General features: G+C 45.2%; 1 protein-coding gene across 6 annotated transcripts; it reads right to left on the bottom strand.

Annotated features, from left to right (window-relative positions):
* Window positions 1-1,772: 1,772 nt before the first annotated feature.
* LOC120665320 (protein ROS1C-like) lies at window positions 1,773-18,303 on the bottom strand. 6 transcript variants are annotated; one of them, XM_039944859.1, is made up of 21 exons: window positions 18,099-18,292; window positions 17,500-17,869; window positions 16,800-17,266; window positions 14,565-16,679; window positions 14,144-14,234; window positions 13,153-14,024; window positions 12,673-12,992; window positions 12,221-12,300; window positions 11,799-11,883; window positions 6,434-6,525; window positions 6,266-6,334; window positions 6,091-6,127; window positions 5,696-5,778; window positions 4,481-4,915; window positions 3,958-3,994; window positions 3,826-3,889; window positions 3,527-3,666; window positions 3,094-3,159; window positions 2,883-2,997; window positions 2,768-2,806; window positions 1,773-2,296 (listed from the first exon to the last, which is right to left on the bottom strand). In XM_039944859.1, the coding sequence occupies exons 3-21, from the start codon at window positions 17,029-17,031 to the stop codon at window positions 2,175-2,177; spliced, it is 5,094 nt and encodes a 1,697-aa protein (XP_039800793.1). In that variant the 5' UTR covers window positions 17,032-17,266; window positions 17,500-17,869; window positions 18,099-18,292; the 3' UTR covers window positions 1,773-2,174. The 6 variants fall into 6 exon arrangements, 5 of the variants coding, with proteins under 5 accessions (XP_039800793.1, XP_039800790.1, XP_039800791.1 ...); XM_039944856.1 differs by lacking the exon at window positions 17,500-17,869; XM_039944857.1 differs by lacking the exon at window positions 17,500-17,869 and having other exon boundaries at window positions 1,786-2,296; window positions 16,800-17,254.
* Between the last annotated feature and the right edge of the window lie 3,242 nt (window positions 18,304-21,545).

The raw sequence follows: 21,545 nt of genomic DNA, 5'->3' as shown, positions 1-21,545 counted from the left end.
GAAGTAAATTCTCTCAGTGCCATAGAAATTTTGATGACTCCCCTCGGTGCCATAAATTTTGAGAAGTGCCTTCACTGTCATTAAAGTTTTGATTTATCCCCGCAGTGCCATTCCGTCCACATTTCCATCCATGTGCTGTTAAGTGTGGTTTCAAAAGACAATTTTACCCCTAGCCTCAGCGATTTCCATCCATGTGCTGTTAAGTGTGGTTTGAAAAGACAATTTTACCCCTAGCCTCAGCTGTCGCTGTCTTAGGGCAACTCCAACCGAACTCTCAAATTTGAGCCCCTATTCTTCTATATGAGGATCTCTCATCCAGATTCAGCCCCTACTTTGCTTTACTCCAACCGAACTCTCATATGTCTTCCTATACCTCTTTCTTTATTGATATCATGTAACTAACAATCTAAGCATTATTTATACAAACGTTCGTTACTACTAATAATGATTTTCTTAATAACTATATTTCGCACTAACAATTATTGGGCGGACTTATTTGTAACCATTAAGTATTTATAATTATTAATTTTTGATCGACAGACTAAATCGTTGACGGACCAAATCGGTAAATGGTGAAAATTGACCAACTAAATTGGTCATTTGACCGACTAAATTGGTCAATGCACCTGAGTTCACTCGCCGTCAAATTCACCGATCGTCAAGCCAAACCAACCAATTCCTCGCACCACCGGCATCGCAGCAACTTCAGCGATCCATTTGAGCCCTTCCCAAGTTGAATCGGGCTACCGGAGCTATGAAATCGGGCTACAGGAGCTATGAAATCGGGCGAGGCGGGACACCGCCGGCCCCCTCCGGCGCGGATCTGCGCCCCTGGCTCCATAGCCACCGGATCTAAAGGTACCTCCATCTCCTAGACTCCATAGCCATCAGTAATGAGAAATCAACCTACCTAGCGCGAGAAAAGCTCCGTGGAAGGCGTGGAGAAAACTCCATGGAGGCGCGGGAGGTCCGGTCGTTGCGGTTGTCGCCGGATGAGAGCTCGGAAGAGGAGCTCCTACAAGTGAGAGTTGGAGGGGGGAAAATGAGGTCGCCTCATCCGTCGGGGTCGGGATGAGAGACCGGTTGGAGACCATTTTTTACGTTTCAACTCTAAAAAATAAGGTAGGGGTTCAGAAAATGGCTCGGTTGGAGTTGCCCTAACTCCCCCTCTCGCTCGCTCAACTCCCCACAGCTCCTCTCCGTGCCTCCCCCACTGCCCCTCCCCTCCATTCTTCTCGTGAGGCAGATGGTGCGGGCGCGTAGGCCGCCTTCTTCTCGCGAGGCAGATGGTGCGGGCGAGCGGCGGCGGCCTACGCGCGAGCGAGCAGGGCCGCAGCGGTGGCATGTGCGGGCGAGCAGGGTTGCGGCTGTCAGTGCGGGCAAGCGGTGCGGTCGTCGGCGTAGGCGAGCGTGGTCAGCCTGAGCCATGGCAGTGGTGGGTGGGTGGGTGGAGAAAGGAATTAAGAGATGGGCACTGACAGATAGGGCAAGGGGTAAAATCATCTTTTTCGCATGTGAGTTAACAGCACATTGATGGAAATAGTAAAGAAATGACACTGAGGGATAAATCAAAATTTCAATGGCAGTGAAGGGATTTCTCAAAATTTTATGGCATAGAAGGAAGTCCTCAAAATTTGTATGGCACCGAGAAAATTTACTCATACTGTATGCTATGCATTTTTGTAACCCTATCATTGCTATCATCATCCCAACACATGGTGTGATGTTCATAATCAATTAAACCATTGATGCAGATAACAAGAACATACATGTACAAAAACAAAGTTAGCAATCAAACCGATGCTTTAAGTAGGTAGCACGCAACATGATATCATCATCGCATAAAAATCTAGTACAAGTACAATTGATTAACTAAATGAAATGTTGAAAAGATGGTGTGTCTCAGAAAGGAACGCAATAACATCCTACACCGATTGATGTTTGATTGATAATTTTATATATAACTTGCACCAGCAGTGCGAACGAAAACAATTGGTTCTTCACTATCTTGATTAGTTCCAGCATATCAGAATTAACAGTCTTCAACTCCATGGTTTCTTGCTAGAAGAATGGCTGTCGTCCGGCAGGAACTAATATGGTCCATGCACAGGTCGAGAGCTAAGGGCATCATATCACCATAAGTAGGATGTTTATAAAACTGATATCTTGCTGAATTACGGTACTTGCTCAGCCGCTGCTGTCTTGCGGGATTTCGGCCTTGCTACAATATGCAAATGAGGGCACAGAGGCCTTGGTGCCCTTGTCTCCATGTCGAATCCTCGCACACAGACAAATCCTGCATTGCATTTCAGTCGCGCAGAAAGTCATTAAGTTGAAGCCTAGAACTACTAAAATCCATAATCTTTGCACATGAAATGTAAGTTTACGTAAATGTGCACATCAATTCCTCTTCTAATTTTCATAAGTTCGTTTCTCCATTCATATTGGCAATTTTGTTCGTTAGCCTTAATCATTCTGTCATTTGAATATGGCCCCACTATCCTCAGGTTATCTTGAAAAGTAACACCGGCATCAACATATAGCCACCATGAACTGTTTTCTTCATTATTGAATAGACACCACGTGGCAATCGTGAATCTCATATAACTATTGGGACACTGTAAACGGTGATTGAGTACACATATACCATGGTCTAGATTACTGGTCATCACAGGATCTGCATTCTGCAAAACTGTTTGATGACAATTTGCAAGATGTTTCAAGGAATAGCATCTGATGACAAAATGAATGGAAGTACTTTTCATACCTCTCCAGAAGCATTGTTGTATTTCTTCTGTTGTTAGACCTACATAATCAAAATAACTGTTGTTGGTACTATTGCAGATAAAATTACATTGAGTTATTTGTGCAAGGGTGACAACCTTTGAATATGCTAGATACTGAAGTCCCGAAGAAGACCATGCGCCTTTGCAAATTCCATAGTTGCACCCTTTCGACATGTATAGGGTTGTGGCTAGAGCTGTGGTCAGCAAATACCTGTATGAACAGACACACAGAATCTCAAAATGTCTGTCCATGGAGACAGGGAGGCTCACGAACAGTACTTATATATTAGATATAGCTCTGGTATACCTCGTTGACTTGAAAGTAAGTGCCATTCAATGGGAAACTACCCCTCATAGCTGTTCGACAAGGAACCTGTTCATGTTCCATCAACTTATCATTAGCTGAAATGTGCACAAAATTAATAGCCATTATTCTTCTTGCTCAGATCTGTTTATATTATCTAACAAAAAATACATTTTATCCTGACAGTTCAAAAGTATATGTTAGTCTTCTTTTTGGAAGTGAATATCATAAATTAATAAACTATTGGATTCGAGTTTACACCTCTATTCTGAGCCAAACTGTAGGTACATAAACTAAGGGACAGTTTGCTTATGTAGTAGAACTGAAAGACGGACCTGGGTTCACATGTGCACTAAACATTGATTTTGTTTCACAACTCATGCAACGTTAATTCACTATTTAGATAAGTTATTGCTTGTTTATAGTGTTCCTTTACCAAAATTGTGCCTCTCACATATCGGGATTGATTCTCTTGCTCATCAGTACAACTGTGGCACATCTCATTATTGCATAAGCTGCCTTCCATTTGCGGGTCGCAGCATGGTTTCGGTACCTTCCTTATTTCATTTATTTCGTCTGCACAGTAGTCATAAAATTAGTGAAAATCAACTTTGTATGTCAACCTGATGCACTTAAAGAAAATAAGCTTTCTTCTCTCTTAGGGCAGATACACAGATCTGTGTATTGTTTTGGGTGTGTGTGTGGGTGGGGGGGGGGGGGTGCAAATAAGCTTGCCTGGTGTCCATATGGCCAATAAGTACGGGGTAGGATCATCAGGCTCCCGTTGGTCAAGTCCTAACTGTTAATCAATTGCTGAATCAGGAATTGTAGTTTGAAATGCTTCAAAGAGAACTGGCAGAATCTCACCTGTTGTAGAAGTTGATGTGAATCTGGAAGTTCATATCTGCAAGCACAGAAATTGCAGTTAAGGACTAAATATCTTCTAGATGAATGACATTATTTAAGATGGACAGCAACAATGTTGAGTCTGAAGTGATGCATATTGATGCTAAGCAAAAGACCACCGTAAATTGGTGAAAAGGCCAAATAGGTAAAAACTAAAGGTTATATCTTCGAAACAAGACCAGATGTAGTGAAACACATGTTCTATATCCCTTAAAAATTGTCAAGTTTAAACTTTGCTCGCATTTGCAGGGTATGGAAGACACAAATACCTAGTCTTGCATCTTGCAAGTGCGATAGAGTCCTCCCCTACAGTTTTGAGTAAAGAAAAATGCAGTAGTTCAACCTTGCAACTTTTTTCATACATAAAGAACATGCTCTACCCAAATTATGGTATGTTTTAGAGACTTTTTCTACACTATTTGAAGTTTGATTTTGATGCATTTTCACCAGACATTTGCCCAAACAAAAATAATTCACCACTTACACATAGTGTTCTGTTCGAAGCCTGTGCACATTCTTTAGTTTAGGTACAGGAATTGAAGCTGCTTCAGTGCTTATAGCAACCAATGCTTTTGCAATATCATCAGACTGGAGTTCCTTATTGCTTTCTTTAATGCAATTTTCTAAGTTATGCGCAAAAGCTTCCATGTTAAGCTTTATTGTTGGAATTTCACCATCTTCATAAACATCTTCAATATCATTTTCCATTGCTTCTGGGGATTCTTCCTCTCTTGGACTTGCAGGCTCCTCGATTATTGGCTCTGAGTTCTTAGGAAGAAAGTCCCTTGCATGGTTACTCCCCTCAAGGCGAGGCAGATGAGTCGAATTCATAGTGTACATGCTGCTATTCTGGAAAGCATATTGATTTGTTGACTTCACTAAGCTTTTCTCCTGTGGAGCAGGAAGTGCAAGCCTTGCACTTCATTCCAAATGCAATCAGGAAAAGAAATAGTCAATATAAAGAGGTAACACATACTCCCTCCGGCCCAAAATAATGTTCGTTTAGAAAATTTCACACATTACTAGTAGTGGAAAATGACCATGTTACCCCTAATTAACTATAGCAGTTGTGATTGAAAACCGCACTGTTTATTTGGTTCCCTAGATTCTCAATAAATGCAAATGCATTGGAACTAGAAAAGTAACATCTACTGATCTACTTAAGCATTTGATTGGCCCACACCTCTATACAATTTTTCTTGGTATTTGATATTGCTTTAATTAGATGGACTTTACTGCAATCTAAAAGAACACACTGTGGGACAAACTTTGAAGGCTAAACGAACACTTATTTTGGGATGGGGGAGTAAGTAAAGGTCCTAAATAAGATCAACTGAAGTGTCAATTATGCTGAAGTGCATACAAAAATGATATGTTCATGTAGTCTGTGAATAAGGACCAATAGATTCACAGCTCCAAGTGTGGCAACGAATCAAATTGGCTCTGAGGTATTGCACAATTCTCTTTACACCCTGAGCGGTAGGTTATATTGTCATGTTGTTTTACTGAGGTGGTTCCTCTCAAGTCTCAACCAATGAAAGTGAGGCACTCACGACAAGGTTCATGTGTGCACACTGTGAAAGTATCAATTGTTCAGACCAATTCATGGGTTCTTAAGTCCACTAATTGCTCCACAAAGCTCTTTTCTACTTAATTATAAGCTATTATGACTGAAGATGCACGGAAAGTGTGACAATACCTCGCAAAGGCACTTGCAAAATGCTTGCACTCACTCCTCATTGGGCATGCATTGCAATTTGGCTTGCTTTTGGTACAAAAGACCTGCATGGTTGATGGGAAGAAATCATTTACTCATCCATATGTTCAAATAAAAGTAACATGTGGGACTCAAGGCACCTCTTATTTGGGATTCAAGTCTGAAGGGGAGAAAAGGAAATCCGAATGGAAAAAGAACAGATAGAAGTATGTATCAATCATTCGAATTATTTGTTCATTGAATCATAGGAATTCTAATCTTATATAAAATACAGTTATATTTAATTAGAGGCATTAGAGTCTTGTAATGAATACAAAATTCACATTTGGCTGAACATACAAATTCAGCTAGTTTCAAAGGACATGCTTATGAAGTACCTTCCCAAAGGTAATCATCTGGTAATGTAGCTCATACCTGTCAAAATGCGATAGTTTTGTTAGTTATTACTGTCAGGACTTGTTTATACATGATATGCAAATACTGCAGTCGGCAAGGATTCACAAAAACCAATAAAAGAATCTGCACTTCGAAGCAAATGCTTTTGTAACTCACAATGTTTGTTGATCGAGTTTGCAAAGGCGAGGCCAAAGATATTTTTGTATAGTTTCCAACACAGGATATCTGTGACAATAAAAAAAAGTGATGGGTTCATATTTTAACTGAAAAAAAAGCAAAGACCCATAAATGACATAATCGATGTGGACAATGCATGACACTTACAGCTCCAAGAGATGTAACTGTAAAGACTCAGGAAGGGGTTGAATGGGCACCCACCCCAATCTTACACATATGCGACCAACATTGATGTCAACCTGAGTAGTAAAAGCATTGCTATGCAAATATTGAATTTAATACAGGAAAACTAAATACTCAATAACAGCAAAGCCTCATTGGCCCAAGAAAATTCGAGTAAGCTAGAGATGAAAGCCAACAGAGCAACCAGTAAAAAAGGAAAATATAAAATATAGAAATGCATTGTTAATGTAGAGAGGTATGACTAGGGTAAACACCACACACTCAAGGAGGGGGGTGACCTCTTGTATATATAGGCCGTATAGGCTTGGAGTACAAGTAAAGTTAGTTACAAGATGTATACAAGTCAAATATAGCTATGTACATCTAATACCCGCCCGTAGTTGCGGGGGAAGCCTGTCGGACACCAAGACTGGACCTAAACTCAGTGAACAGGAAGACCTTTTGTCATAATGTCAGCAAACTGATGTGAAGAAGGTACATGAAGAACTCGGACTTCTCCCAAAGCAACCTTCTCACGCACAAAGTGGATGTCAATCTCAATATGCTTCGTCCGTCGATGATGAACTGGACTGGCAGTCATATAAACTGCACTGACATTGTCACAATAGACGATCGTAGCCTTTGAGAGAGGAATGTGAAGCTCCTGAAGCAACTGACATCTAGCAACATTTTGCAACAACATGTGCAACTGCCCGGTATTCAGCCTCAGCACTAAGGCGAGAGACAGTAGTCTGCCACTTGGAGGACCAGGAGACTAGAGTGTCACCAACATATACACAATAGCCAGAAGTGGAACGTCGAGAGTCAGGACAACCAGCTCAGTCTGCATTAGAGTAGGCTGTGAGCGAGTCAACAGCGCCAACACCAATCTGAAGACCAGAAGATAGGGTTCCCTTGACATAGCGCAGGATGCGCTTGACAAGAGCAAGATGTGGCTCCCGATGATTATGCATAAACAAGCAGACTTGTTGAACAACATAAGAAAGGTCATGTCGAGTGAGTGTCAGATACTGAAGAGCACCAGCTATACTCCTGTACTCAGAGGGATCAGCAACAGGGGGTCCATCTGATGCAGAAAGCTTGGGCTTACAGTCAACTGAGATCGTGGTGGAATGGCAATCACTCATACCAGAACGCTGTAAAAGGTCCAAAGCATACTGCCACTGTGACAAGAATAGACCATCAGAAGACCGAGTAACTGAAATCCCCAGGAAGTGATGAAGGGCATCAAGATCAGTCATAGCAAATTCAGTATTAAGTCGACCAATAATAGAGTGAAGCAGGGCATCTGAAGAAGCTGTGAGTACTATGTCATCCACATACATCAGAAGATAGGCCATCTGAGAACCATCCTTGTAGACAAATAAGGACGTGTCGGAAAGTGAAGGAACAAAGTCCAACTGTCGGATATATGTGGCGAAACGCTGGTACCACGCATGAGGAGCCTGTTTCAGACCATATAGTGACTTTTGCAGCAGACAGACATGATCAGGGTGTGCAGGATCAACAAAGCCAGGAGGCTGCTGGCAGTACACTATCTCATCAAAATGTCCATGAAGAAAGACATTTTTCACATCGAGCTGATGGATCGGCCAATGACGAGAGACTGTAATGCTAAGAACAGTCCTGATAGTTGCAGGCTTCACCACAGGATTGAAAGTCTCGTCACAATCAACACCATGTTACTGTGAAAAACCTCGGACAACCCAGCGGGCCTTATGGCGAGCAAGAGAACCATCAGAATGATATTTATGCTTAAAAATCCACTTGCCTGTAACCACATTGGCCCCTGAAGGGCGAGGAACAAGATGCCAGGTTCCATTATCCATGAGTGCTTGATATTCATCCGCCATAGCAGCCCACCAATTGAAATCAGCAAGCGCACTCTGATAATTAGATGGGATCGGAGAAGCAACAAGATGTGCAACAGACAGATTCTTATAGCTCTTAGGCTGAATGGTACCGGTCCGAAGGCGAGTCAGATGCCGCAAAGCAGGAGGTGGCGAAGAACTGTGCAGAGGTGGTTGCGGTACCACACTGAATGAACCGGCTGATGGCTGCCGTACAGTAGCAGACCACACAGGAACAGGTCCATGTATGGGGTGCCTCACTGGAGGTGGAGACGGCAGGCGACGAGGCGGATCAGCAGTCTAAGCAGGCAGTTGTGGACGTCGAACGTAGACCTGACCGAATCGGCCAGATGGAACAGCAGGCTGCTGGTGAGGCCAATGAGTGTAGACCATGCCAAATCGACCAGGCGGATCAGCAGGGTCAGCAGGCTGCTGTGGAGCAGTAGGCGACCTGCCCGGTCGCGAAGAGTCTGGTGGGGGTACTGAACTGCTCCCACCAGCGCCAGAGTCGCTCGAAGAAGAGACTGGTGGGGGCACAGAGCCGCGCCCACCAGCACTAGTGGCACCAGATGTCGATGAAGGTGGCTGCTCAACATCCGAAGATGGAGCGACCGATGCCCGAACCGTTGCATTGTTAGTAGAGCAAGGTACAAGTATATCCAAATCGTTGTCTTCTAGAAAGTCAAAAGAGGAAGACGGGACATGATCACCGCGAGCAAACGGAAATGAAAACTCATCAAACACAACATGGCGAGAGATGATAATGCGATGAGTCGAGAGGTCAAGACAACGATAGCCTTTATGTGCCGAAGGATAGCCCAGAAACACACAAGCAATAGACCGGAGGGCTAACTTATGAGGCGAGGTCGCTTGGAGGTTAGGGTAACAGAGGCACCCAAAAACCCTCAAGTGATCATAGCTGGGAGGGCTGCCATGAAGACGCACGTACGGAATCTCACCGGAGATGGAGGTGGATGGGCGTCTGTTCAGAAGATAGGTCGCTACAGATAATGCCTCAGCCCAATATTGTGGCGGCATGGAGGCATGCATCAACAGGGTACGCACAAAATTATTTAGAGTACGAAGGACACGCTCAGCTTTGCCGTTTTGAGGAGACGTATAAGGGCAAGAATGACGGAAAATAATACCATGAGATGCTAGAAAGGTAGTGGTACAGGAGTATTAATGAATTCTTTGCCATTATCAGTCTGGAAACATTTTACTGGCAGGCTGAACTGGGTTTGCACATAAGAAATAAACTGGACAATATGCTCATAAACATCAGACTTATGATGAAGAGGGAAGGTCCAACAATAATGAGTAAAATCATCCAGAACGACTAAATAATATCTGTAACCCGAAACACTAGGAATAGGTTACGTCCAAACATCACAATCCACTAACTCAAAAGGTGAAGATGTCCGAGAGGTAGAGGTACTAAAAGGAAGACGCTTGTGTTTGCCTAGCTGACAGGCATGACACTGGAAACAGTCTACTTTAGTACAAGTGATGTGCTTATTCTGGCGAAGCGAAGCAACGACGGCAGGAGCAGACGCTGATGCCACAGGGAAGTAGAGGCAGCAAGGAGGGCGTGGGCAGTGGCTGGCGCTGCAGTAGTGATGGTGTAGAGGTCGCCATCACTATTGCAGCGAAGAATCACGCATCGCGTCCTGAGGTCGTTCACAGAAAAACCAACGGCATCAAGTTCTATTGAACAACTATTGCTGCGAGTGAATTGTCGAATGGAAAGAAGGTTACGAACTATGGATGGAACGACAAGAACATTGTTCAAAACGAATTGGGAAGTTGTGGTGGGAAGGGTAGACTGACCACGAGACGTGACAGGAATACGAGTGCCATTGCCTACAACAATATAAGAATGCGGTGAAGGGGTACGGGAAAGCAGTATACCTTCAGAAGAATGCATATGAGTGGTGGCGTCGGTGTCCAAGACCCACAGAGACGAGCCTTGGACAGACATCTGCTGAAGAGCGGCGATGAGGCCGGCCTGATCCCAAGAGGGCGCGCCGATGGCTGGGAGAATTGGGACGGGGCGAAGGCGGTGTGCGCCTGCGGGGCAGAGCCGAGCAGACCTTGCCCGCCCTAGCTACCCAAACCAGAGGGCCCAGCGCGTGATCCAACACCCCAGTGGCCGGCCTGTCATCCTCCCTGAGCGGCCCATGGGTTGAAGCAGATCCGCGGACCCGCTGGGAAAGGAGGGCGCGCCTGCTGCTGGGCGCCGCCGCCGCCGTTGCCGCCTGTTCTTCCTAGGGCGCCGAGGCTACTGCTGTTGTGTGCCGGATGTAGTCGAGGAAGAACGGCAGGCGAAACCACAGCTAGTGGAAGGCGAGGAGCCGACCAGGGTAGTGGCAGCAGCGACTTGGGCTTCATTAGCCAGGCGCAGCTCTTTCAGCGCAAGCTGATCGAGAGTTGTGGTGAACGTCATGTCTTTCTGCCCGGCGATGAAGTCGGCGGTGGCATTGAATCGTGGGTTGATGCAGCGCAGGATGTTGAGGACGAGAGTAGCCTCTGAAACAGGCTGACCAACGTCGCGAAGCGCATCGGCGATGACCTTCATCTTCTTGGCGTAATCTTCAACAGAGAGATCTCCCTAACTCAGGTAGATGAAGCGGGGAGCCTTTTCGCCTGAAAGTGATTTTCGATGGCGACCCAAAGTTGGCGCACCATCTGATTGGGCGCCATGGTGAAGTCGAGGACGGACTCGGAGACGGAGCCGTATAGCCATGTGCGAACGCAGCAGTTGTTCTGGGCCCAGGTCGCATCAACAGGTTTAGGAGCAGGGGTCCATCGATGTGCTTGAGGAGCCCAAACTTGCCGCACATGGCAAGGAAGAAGGCGCTCCACTTGTAGTTTGAAGAATGAAGCTCCAGGGTTATGTGGACGTGAGCCTTCACGTTGATGGTCGCAAAGGGGCTGATCACATCAGCCATGGCAGGAGACGCAACAGCGGAGGAGGAGCTGGTGATCTCGAACATCAACTGATTGGATCTGTTGAGGAGGGGAGGGCGCAGCCCGGGGAAGGGGGCGCTGGGGGTGGTGTGTTTGGCGCCCAAGGTAGGGCACAGGGAAGGAGGGGAGGCGCCCTAGGGTTAGGGCGCAGAGAAGGGGTGGCATCGATGGGGGGAGTCCCCTGGTCGGCGGCTAGGGCAGCGGAAGGGAGGGGGCGCACGACAGGGCAGGAGAGGGCCCGGACTCGTGGTACCATGTAGAGAGGTATGATTAGGGTAAACACCACACACCCAAGGAGGGGGGGTGACCTCTTGTATATATATAGGCCGTATAGGCTTGGAGTACAAGTAAAGTCAGTTACATGACTTATACAAGTCAAATACAGCTATATACATCTAATAATTAATAGTAATAGTAACATAAAAAGGCATTAATAAAGCCTTGCTCATGTATCAAGCACGTGGATTGCTGATTTTCAAGGCTTCTAAGGACAACAGGAACAAACTTACAGGGAAGGCGAGATGATGCAGTGTGAGAAGACGAACACATTCGACACTTTTAAGCCCCAGTCCACGAATACTTAGCAGGTAATCCCTGACAGTAAACCAAATATATTTTAATAAAAATACTTCTCACTTGTTAAGTACACGAGTCTCATATAAATGCATGTGTTTTTCTATGGAGCCCTTCACTGCTTTAATCTATGTTACAAATTATAAACTTTTCCATACTAGTAATAAAGGTGACATTTCACAGAACTTAAATTTTAATGCACCACGAATCTATTTACTGATTTCCAATGTTGGCTTCAAAATGCTGCACCCCTTGCTGCACTTAATTCATTCACATACTCATGATTCTGGTCTGGTCAGTTCCAGCACTAGAAATGTGAATGACCATGAAATGATCGAATGTAAACATAGCATCTTACTTTGCAGAGTCAGGGGGGATATCCCTGAGCCACTCAAGATCAATGCTCCCATGGTCTCTAACCAAACGATTCAGAAAATTCTGTAAAAACCACCAATTTTAACATTAGGAAATGTATAGGAATGATGATAAAACTTCTTATGCTACAGTAGGAAATATCCTTATGGTTAAAAGTCATCTCTATGATAGCGCCTTACTCCATGCATTTGCATATATTACGGAATAATTACTAACTCTATCATGTGGCATAATTACTAACATAATTATTCCAATAACTGACTTTGGACAAAGACATCATGTGCATATAAAAAAATAACTGTTCCAACTCAGTACTAAGGAATAATTACTAACTCCATCATGTGTCCTTCTGAGAGAAAAAATGGTTTGACTTGCAACGAGACATAGCTGGTGCATATAGATCATAGTTAATCCTAGTAACTATTCAACTATTACCTGGATTCGCTCTGCTAAAATATTATTCATTCCCCTTTCTCGAATGGCGTGAGATATTCTTTGCACATCTGCACACCTTACTGCTTCCCAATCTACAGAGTCTCGTCTTTCACAACTTCTTTTTTTCATGTGGTCTTCACTACAAGCCTGCCTTCGTAATTTATCCCAGTCAAAATTCTCTGTATTCTTTTTACTTGAGGTTCTTGTTTTCTTTGGCCTTGATGCTTGTGCTGCTGTATCTGGTACTCCATTATAGGAAGTAAATCCAGATTTCAGTGTATATTCATCTTCTCTTCTTGTTGTTTCCACTGTCATCTCACCTGTCAGAAAAAGTAATTATGTGCTCCTTCAGTTCTGGTGGTTCAAAACTAGTCCTTTTGTCATGGTGTCACTTTAATTCATGGTTAAGTTTTTGCCAAGCAGTTAGCAGACTAGTATTTCATTTCACTAAAATTATAGAAGAAAGCGATGTATACTAACCTGGAAGTGCTGTGCTTGTTTTTGCAGAGTTCAGAGTGGTGCCAGCTGCCCTATTACCACTACACTCTGCCCCATAGGAATCAAAAGGCATGAAAACAGGACTCATGCCATTTTTAATTTTTGGTGATGCAGAATCTGAAGGACTGTTGGAAGATGCTGAAGAAAAATTTGGCTCATTTCTCAAATTTAGTTGTTGAGCATCAACAGTCAAGAGAAATGGCATCGCAGAACTAGAAGGAATCCCGAGTTTAGCAAATCCATAATCGTTTATTGCTGCCATTCGGAGTCTCTGGGATTCAATCTCACTGGCTGTGGCATTGTTTCCTCTTAATGATCTTCCACAGTCAAAATTGCTTTCCAGCTGCTGATAGGAGGAACTACCACCAACAAAATTTCTAGATGTCCCAGAAGTCAAAGATAATCTTGATTGAATAGTTTCCAAAGAAACACTTTGAGAGGATGAGGTTTCCTTCTGGATCTGCGTCTGCTGGATGAGTTCTGTAGGGTCGGTTAATTCTACCGAGGACGATTCCGGAAATTGTTGTTCTTTATGTTCTATTCCTGTCCCTTGGTGATTGCAAACACTTCCATTTGCTGATTTGTAACCAAAGGAATAAATTTCACCTTCACTCCATTCACTAGCCCTAGTATCATCCTTTGGCTCCATATATATATTCTCATAGGTCACTGATAGATCCTCACAGCCCACTCTATCAAGTCTGACACCATCGGAGAAAGGGTCAAATATGCTTTTTTCTCCTAGTGCACTCGTCCTGATGGTTTGTTCATTGTTTTGGGTGGTAACATCATCCTTCCAGTTGCTGTTGACTGACCGTGATGGAAAAGTTGCAGCAAGGGACATATAGGCAGAGCTGTAGTTTGTCAAAATAGTAGTCATAATGAGAGCTACACATAAGATCTTTGTTCGTTCATCATTTTGATTTCAAGAATTGGGAGTATCAGTGAAGCAAAGAAAATGTGAACGTCATACCTTGAAAGATGATCAGCTACGTTCTGAGTGAGGAATACTCCTACTACAGAGTCAACTACAGATCCTTTCCAAGGGGAAAAGCGCCTGTCCCCTGATAAACAAGTGGTTGAGAAATTAGCCACAAGCTTCAACCATGGATTCAAGGCAATGCAAAAAATTTAATTGTAGACTATGTTTTCTCACAAGCTTCAACCATGGATTCAAGGCAATGCAAAACATTTAAAGGACCATGTAAACTCGACCAACCTAGAAGGAACTAGGCGGCAGAAAATAAGAACAAATAGACTCCCAAATCACACTAAATTCCTATTTCAAGGACTATGTAAATCAATACACTTTAGCTGCCACGGTCCTGAGAGTGAGATAGGTATTAGTAGCAGAAAGGGAAACTTATTTTTAGCATAGTATAGATGTTCAGTACCTTGAACAAGTCGCATGCGTGCTATAAACGAATTGGCACGGCCTTGAAAAATTTCTCTTTCTTGCTGCCACCATCTCTCCTTCTCAACATCAGTTCCATCAGGCTCACTTGTGTTCCCCATCAAAAGATTCCAAACTCTTGTTGTCTCAAAATCCAACTCAACCTTAGCCCGATGGCGCTGCTTTTTAACCAGGTGCAAGGACCTCTCATATGGAACCATCACCCCACCACCATATGGGACAAGAGCATTTGATAGACCATCTGTTCCTCCAAAAGAAATGACAGCAGGTGTGCTCCGAGATAAATGCATCTCAGTTCTGTGCACCTGTTCAGTGTTCAAATCAAGATGTTTCAGCTTTGAGGCAACTCCTTGAAGGTAATCCATATATTGTCCTGTTGATGTATTTGCTGAGCTCCCTTCTGGTACATCACAATGAGTATCGAAGTTGATTCTTTCATTGTCCAGGGTCTGAGGTGATGAGTTTGGAAATGTCTCTTCTGATACTTTGGTGGATCCATTAGATACACCATATATAATACTTCCAGCTGAAAGCATATTATTTAGCTCATCATTTGGATGAATGAAATTAGAATAGTGCAGTCTTGCTTCTATTGAACGTTTTTTGGTCATAAACTTAATGTACGAACTTTCACACAGAGCATCATCCATGCATGGCTGTCGCAGTCTTGTTGATGCTTGTGAAGTATTATCCTCGAGATCCATCATAGAATACAAGGAATTTTTGCGGACTCGGGCCGATCGCTTCTTTTTTATCCCACCAGCTTGGCAGAATGCTAGCATCTCAGCTGCAGTTCTCAAGATAATAGAATCCTGTGTGCCAGTTAGAGATGATTCACCATCGTTATGGTTCTCCACTTCTGATAGCTTACTCGACTGTTCATGCATAGACCTAGCTGAGGAAAGAAAACCATCTGCATCAGAATAATTCAATTCCAGGTTCATTTTATTTCCTTCCATTACTGTCTTTACCACCCTTTCTGCATTGCACAAACTGGACTTGCTTGTATCATCAGGTTTGCAAGTTCTTCCAACATTTTCTTGTTCCCTTGCTAGTTCCGTACTTAAAGATCCAGAACTTGCGTTTGAAACTTCTTGTGCAGGTTTTGGTGTGACATCTGGCAAATCTATGTACTCGTCTATCAATTTGTTCAGTCTGAGACTCATGCCAAAAGCTAATCCTCCTGGTGAATTTTCCATATCTGCTTGTAGACCATGTTCAATCTGCACTTCTGATTCTGAGCAGAATGAACTTCGAGCATGAACAGGTTTCTCATAGTTCTGGTGATGCAAACTGGGCGTTGATGAACCACCTCCCTGCACTCCTTGTTCTTCGGGTTCAAATTGCAGGCTTCTTCGAACTGATGCAGTTCTTCTTCTAGCTGCAATTCCTGTTCCTCTAGAGATTGATTGATCACTAGCAGGACCTGAGTACTTCTCGAGAGAGCTGAGACTTCTTTTCTTCCGGACATACCTTCTCTTAACTTTCTGATTCGGAGATTTTCCATCTGGTGTTGAATCAGATTTTTGCACTTTGGTTAACTTATTCTCTCTGATTACCTTTGGCCTGTGTTTTTTCCTCCGAGTCTTCATTTTTTGTGCTGGGGTTTCCTCATTCCTGAACATTTCAGTTTTCTCAGCACCTACAATATGCATCTCAATTTGATTTAGTGTTCTCTCCTTGGGTACAGCTGGTGTTGGCAATCGTGTTTGTTCACTCTGATTGATTTGTGTCTTGGGCCTTTTTTGCATAGGCTGGTAAGTATGCATGTCATCATCATCAGCTCTTTCTGCAAGAATGGCAGTTGATTTGTGAGGATGCTGGACTCGTGTTGCCAAGGTGTTTGCAGGAACCGCTGGTTCCAAATCATAATGGTTATCACTGAAAATTGTTGTTGCTGATGGTTGCGGATGGCTAGCTTCTGTTCCATTTTCAGTCTTGGATGCTTCATCATATAAACCATTTGCCCAAAGATGCTCAGAATTGTATTTATCTGGAGTGGCTAGTTGTGCAGGATTCATCATCATATCACCTGCATTTGACGTTCTTCCAAGTGACAAGAAATTACTCCCAGCAAGCTGAATGGAAGCTCCACCTTCAGAATAATAGAGCAACAGCAAACAAAAGGTGTTCAGTTATTCACAATGTCAGGTGATCCAGCCACAAAGCTGAACCAACATGACACCTGGAAAGAATAAGATAAAGACATGCTTACCCTCTGAAGCATCAGGCAAAGCAGGGGCTGGCATAAAACTATGAGATGGTGGCAACTGCGGCCTCGAACCCCTTCCAGTCAGCGGCCCATGGAACACTAGGATACTAATAGGCACCTGCGTGCACCCGGCAGGCACATTCCAGGATGGATGGACGGATGGGCTGCCATGCTGTTCAGTTGCGCTGCCAATTGGACTTGACAGAGCAGCTTGTGGAGCAGAACTCTCCTGCATGGTATGCAGGACAGACGTGGAGCATGCGGAGAGTAAGGCCGGTGAGACAATTGGGCTGCTGTAGCCTGCTGTGGCTGTATTAGCAAGATTTTGACAGCCTAAGTTGGGTAGGTCAGCATTCAGGAACAGAGGTCTATTGCCAGGAATGTTTAGATCGCCCCTCCCCGCGGATATGCCCGTGTCAAATCCACCGGGCTTTCAGGAGTTGCATGCAGGGTGCACCCTGAGGGAAATCCTTGCAAAGAACAAGATCACAACAGGCTAAGGAAAAGTGACACAACAAAGAGAAGGGGGCTAAAACCTCCCCAAAACCCCGGGAAATAATTGCACCAAAACACTTATACAAATTTTGTAAATTCGTTGCATCTTCTAATCGATGTTAGAGTATTCCAGCCGGATTCATGTCACTGGACAGAAAAAACACAGTGAAGGAGAGATCATCAAATTATTCCAGCTAGTTGCCTTCACCTCGCAGATGTAGGAGAGGGAGTAGGAGCCCTCATCCTTCACCGGCTGCTCTCCCGTGCTGCGTCAGATTTCTCCGAGGCGACGGCGGCTCCGTTCGCGTCGCCCAAGTGTGGTTTTCCGCGTCGGCCCAGCCGATGGAGCTCGGGGACAGAGGAGACTAGAAATTAGAGAGGGAAGGGAGGTTGGAATTTGGGAAGAGGAGGCCAGTGAGGGAAGGAGCTCGGAGATGAAGAGAAGTCCGGACCGACCGTGCTGTGTGCAAAGAGGAGGAAGAGGGGGGCCGAGAGAGGAGAGGAGAAGGTCCTGTGTAGCTGGAAACAGATTTCTGATTGCTGTGAATCTGTGATCTTTCCTCCGTCAGATGCTTGTTCTAGCAAAATGCAGAATTTTAGGTGCAACAGCCATCTTTTGTCCTTTCAAAAAATGGAGAAATCTTTTGCTTTGGTGAAAACCTCAAATTCATACTGCTCTCGCTCCAGAGAAGAGCACCAGTTGAATAGGGCTCCGTTTCGCAAAATACCTCAAATTCATACTCACAAAATAGTTTTTGGAGAGCTCCGTTTCGCACAGCAGGAAGGGAATAGAAGGGGCGGGCAAACCTGGTGGGTGCTCGTCGCCGGGGAAGGGCGCCTCGTCGCCACCAGAAAAGGAGGCCAGAGAGAGAGGAGGGGGAGGTGAACAGGAGAGAGAAATAGATGATGAGAGTGTTCATCACCAGCGACGCGCTCGGCGGCTCGTGAAGAGAGAAAGAGAGAGGGCCGAGGGGACTATAGAGCGATGAACAGCAGAGAGAAATAGATCACCATGGGGTGATTCCGCGGGAATGTTAGGATCCGATCAGTCTATTTGCTAACGGTATAGATGATCAAATAGGCTCGATCTAGGTCCTGTTTGGGACTACGGTGGCGATGCGTAAACGCGAGAAGCAGAAATAATCCCGCTGAACGCCTCGCGTCAGCCGCGCGTTTGCCGAACACACGCAACACAAAATACAGATGTTTGAACTGCGCGGGGGAAAATCAAGTAATCGACGGCCGAGCCGCGTTTGCGTATAAGCGACGCGCGTCTGCTACCTGCGCTCCCAAACAGGGCACTAGTGGGGTGTATAAGTACCACGGCACGAAAAACACAATAAGTAGAACCAATCGACCCGACCTGATGTGCCATGTCATGCCTGGCCGGAATCTTATTACGTTGTGTTGATATACAACTAACGAACCTGAACCGATTAGACACGGCTAATCTTGGATTCGGCCTACTATCTCAGACCACTGCCTTAGTCTCAGGTCATGTTTAGTTCCTAAAATTTTTCAAGATTTCCTGTCACATCGAATTATTGGACATGCATGAAGTATTAAATGTAGTTTAAAAAAATAACCAATTACACAGTTTAGTTGTAAATGATGAGATGAATTTTTTGAGTCTAATTTGTTCATGATTAGACACTAATTATCAAATAAAAACGAAAGTGCTATAGTAGCCAAATCCAAAAAATTTCACGAACTAAACACGCCCTCAGTCTGGGCCGCACCTCCTTCTATCTACTTCCTAATCTCTTTTATCTCTCGCATGTGCCTGCCTCATGCCTATCGTCTCTCCAGACCTCTCTCCATCCCGACGCCCACACATCTCGCCATCCCCACCATTAGGGATGTAAACGAATCGGATATGGACGGATATTACTGATATCGTATTTATTTTCATATTTATGTTCGAATACGGAGTCGGATACGAATAGTGTTGGTTTTTGCCGGATAGAATTGTAATGGATATCGACATCATAAAAAAATATAACTTTTGAGCATTCGGATACGGATCGGTTACGGATATTGGATACTCGGAATCGGATACGGACGGATAAAAACTCTTCCAGACCGAATCGAATTCGAATACGGTCGGGAAATATCCGTACCATTTACATCCCTACCCACCATAGCCGCCGCCGCGGCCTCCACGCACCTTGCCGTCTCCACCGCCTCGAGGCGCGTGGACCCGCGCCTGTTGCCATCCTTGCCGCCGCCGCGGACTCCCCACGCCTGTGCCATCCCATGGACGCCGTCTTCCTGTGCCTCTCACCTTCATCGCCGCCGTCACTTGGCCGGCGCCCCCGCGCCCCTCGCTTGCCTCCTCCTGCCAGCGCCTCTCAGCTTCACCGCCACGGCCACGGCCTCCGTCGCTGAGCTTCAGGCTCGGATCGGCACGAGCACACCAGCCCGACCATGCCCATCGTGCCGGCACGACACGACAGCGTGCATCTAGTGCTGTATCTAGGCTGAGGAGTCGAGACCATGTTAGTGTCGTGTCGTGCTGTGCGGCCCATTTTGCCATCCATACGTAACGGTCGATTTTGTTATTTTTTATAATACTAGTTACCGAGGGGGTTAAAAAGCGGGGGGGGGGGGGGGGGCTAGAGAGCGACAAATAGGAGAGAGAAATAGATGATGACAGGGTGATGCCACGAAAATGCTAGTCGGGCTAGGCAAAATTTACTGAGAACTGAGAACCGAGCCGAACTTATCGAGAACCAGAACCGAAAGTATCAGAACCGAGAAAGTTCAGTTCTGATTCTGTTCCCAATTGAGCGGAACCGAAGTTTTTCGGTTACTTCCGTTCTTGGGCTCGATTACCGAGCAACCAAAATTTAGTCCAATAAAGCCCAATCTAACAGGCCCAAGCCCAAGTAAAAACCCTAATCCCTCTTTTCACCCCATCCCCCTACCGATTCCCAGTCACATCTGCCCCCGAGCCGCCGCTCCCCACCTGGCACGAGCGCACATCGCCGCCCACTGGTCCCCGCCCCCCGGCGCAGCCCCGCCGGGCGTCAAGCCTCCGGCTCCCTGCCGCCCCGGGCCCACGTTCGTCGTTTAGGCCACCAGCGCCCGCCCCAATGCCCCGGCCAGGCCAGCTTCGGCGCTCGACCTCCCGCCCCAGTGCCCCACCCAGCTCCAGCCTCCCCTACTCGGTTGCTTAGTGCCCCGCCCAGCTCCGGCCTCCGCTGCCCCAGTGCCCCGCCCAGCTCCGGCCAACCTCCCAAGTGCCGCTGTGCCCCTGTTTTTTTTGCATCATGAAAGTTCGGTTCCTTCGGTTAGTACCGGTACCGAACCGAACTAACCCAAACCGAAGTTGCTCGGTTCCTGCCTATAAAAAGAACCGATCGGTACCTATTATCTAGGAGCCGAAGTTCCGTGGGAACCGAGGAACAGAACCGATTGGTTCGGTTCCTCCGGAATGCCCAGCCTGAAATGCTAGGATCTGATTTGTCCGGAGATGAATCTCAGACTACTTAATCCCTTAACTGTAAAATCAGGTTTTGAACATCCTAGATTATTCAAAATGTCTAAATGACCCTATCTCCTAGGCAAATTTTAAGGGTAGTTTTGCTAACATGACATATTGCATGGACGCTGGCATGACAATAACTCATGAAATTGCATATGGGTCATCTTTATTATCAATTACAGCGGCATAAAAAATATCATCTCCTTCTTAGTTGTACTAAAATGTTATCCTAGTCTGGGTAAGCATTAGAGGCTGTCATTAAGGTAGCGTATTATAGTTATGCGTGATGAAAGAAATAAAATGACATGAGGTGGTATAAATGTTGAAATGGGAAGATATAAATGGGTGGATCTAGAGTCATCTATCATGATATGTAGACAATTTTATCCATGTCAACGTATGCAAATATTTTCATGTCAGCAGGTGTCATCAGCAAAACTGCTATGCAAAACCACCTAGAAGGTTATTTATAGTTGTGAACATCAAAACTTGGCTGGCGTTGACACCAGAATTTGGCCGATAAAATCCCATGAAATCCGGAATAATAAGGGGATCGGTCACTAGCATACGTCCACAAGGGTCGCCAGCAACAGGAACAACCCACTGGTAGAAATAATAGCTTCCACTACTAGAAAATATGCCAAAGGTCCTGGCCAAAGGTACCAGCTGCTGTTGCAACCGGTACTAATGCCACGCATCAGTACCGGCTGCAAAAGCAGCTGATACCTTTGGCCAGCGGCGATCAAAGGTAAGGTGTTTGGTACCAG

The sequence above is a fragment of the Panicum virgatum genome, chromosome 3N (genome assembly GCF_016808335.1).
Source record: "Panicum virgatum strain AP13 chromosome 3N, P.virgatum_v5, whole genome shotgun sequence".
Taxonomy (NCBI): domain Eukaryota; kingdom Viridiplantae; phylum Streptophyta; class Magnoliopsida; order Poales; family Poaceae; genus Panicum; species Panicum virgatum.
The sequence above is the reverse complement of the archived record's forward strand: the minus strand, read 5'-3'. Positions and strand labels throughout refer to the sequence as shown.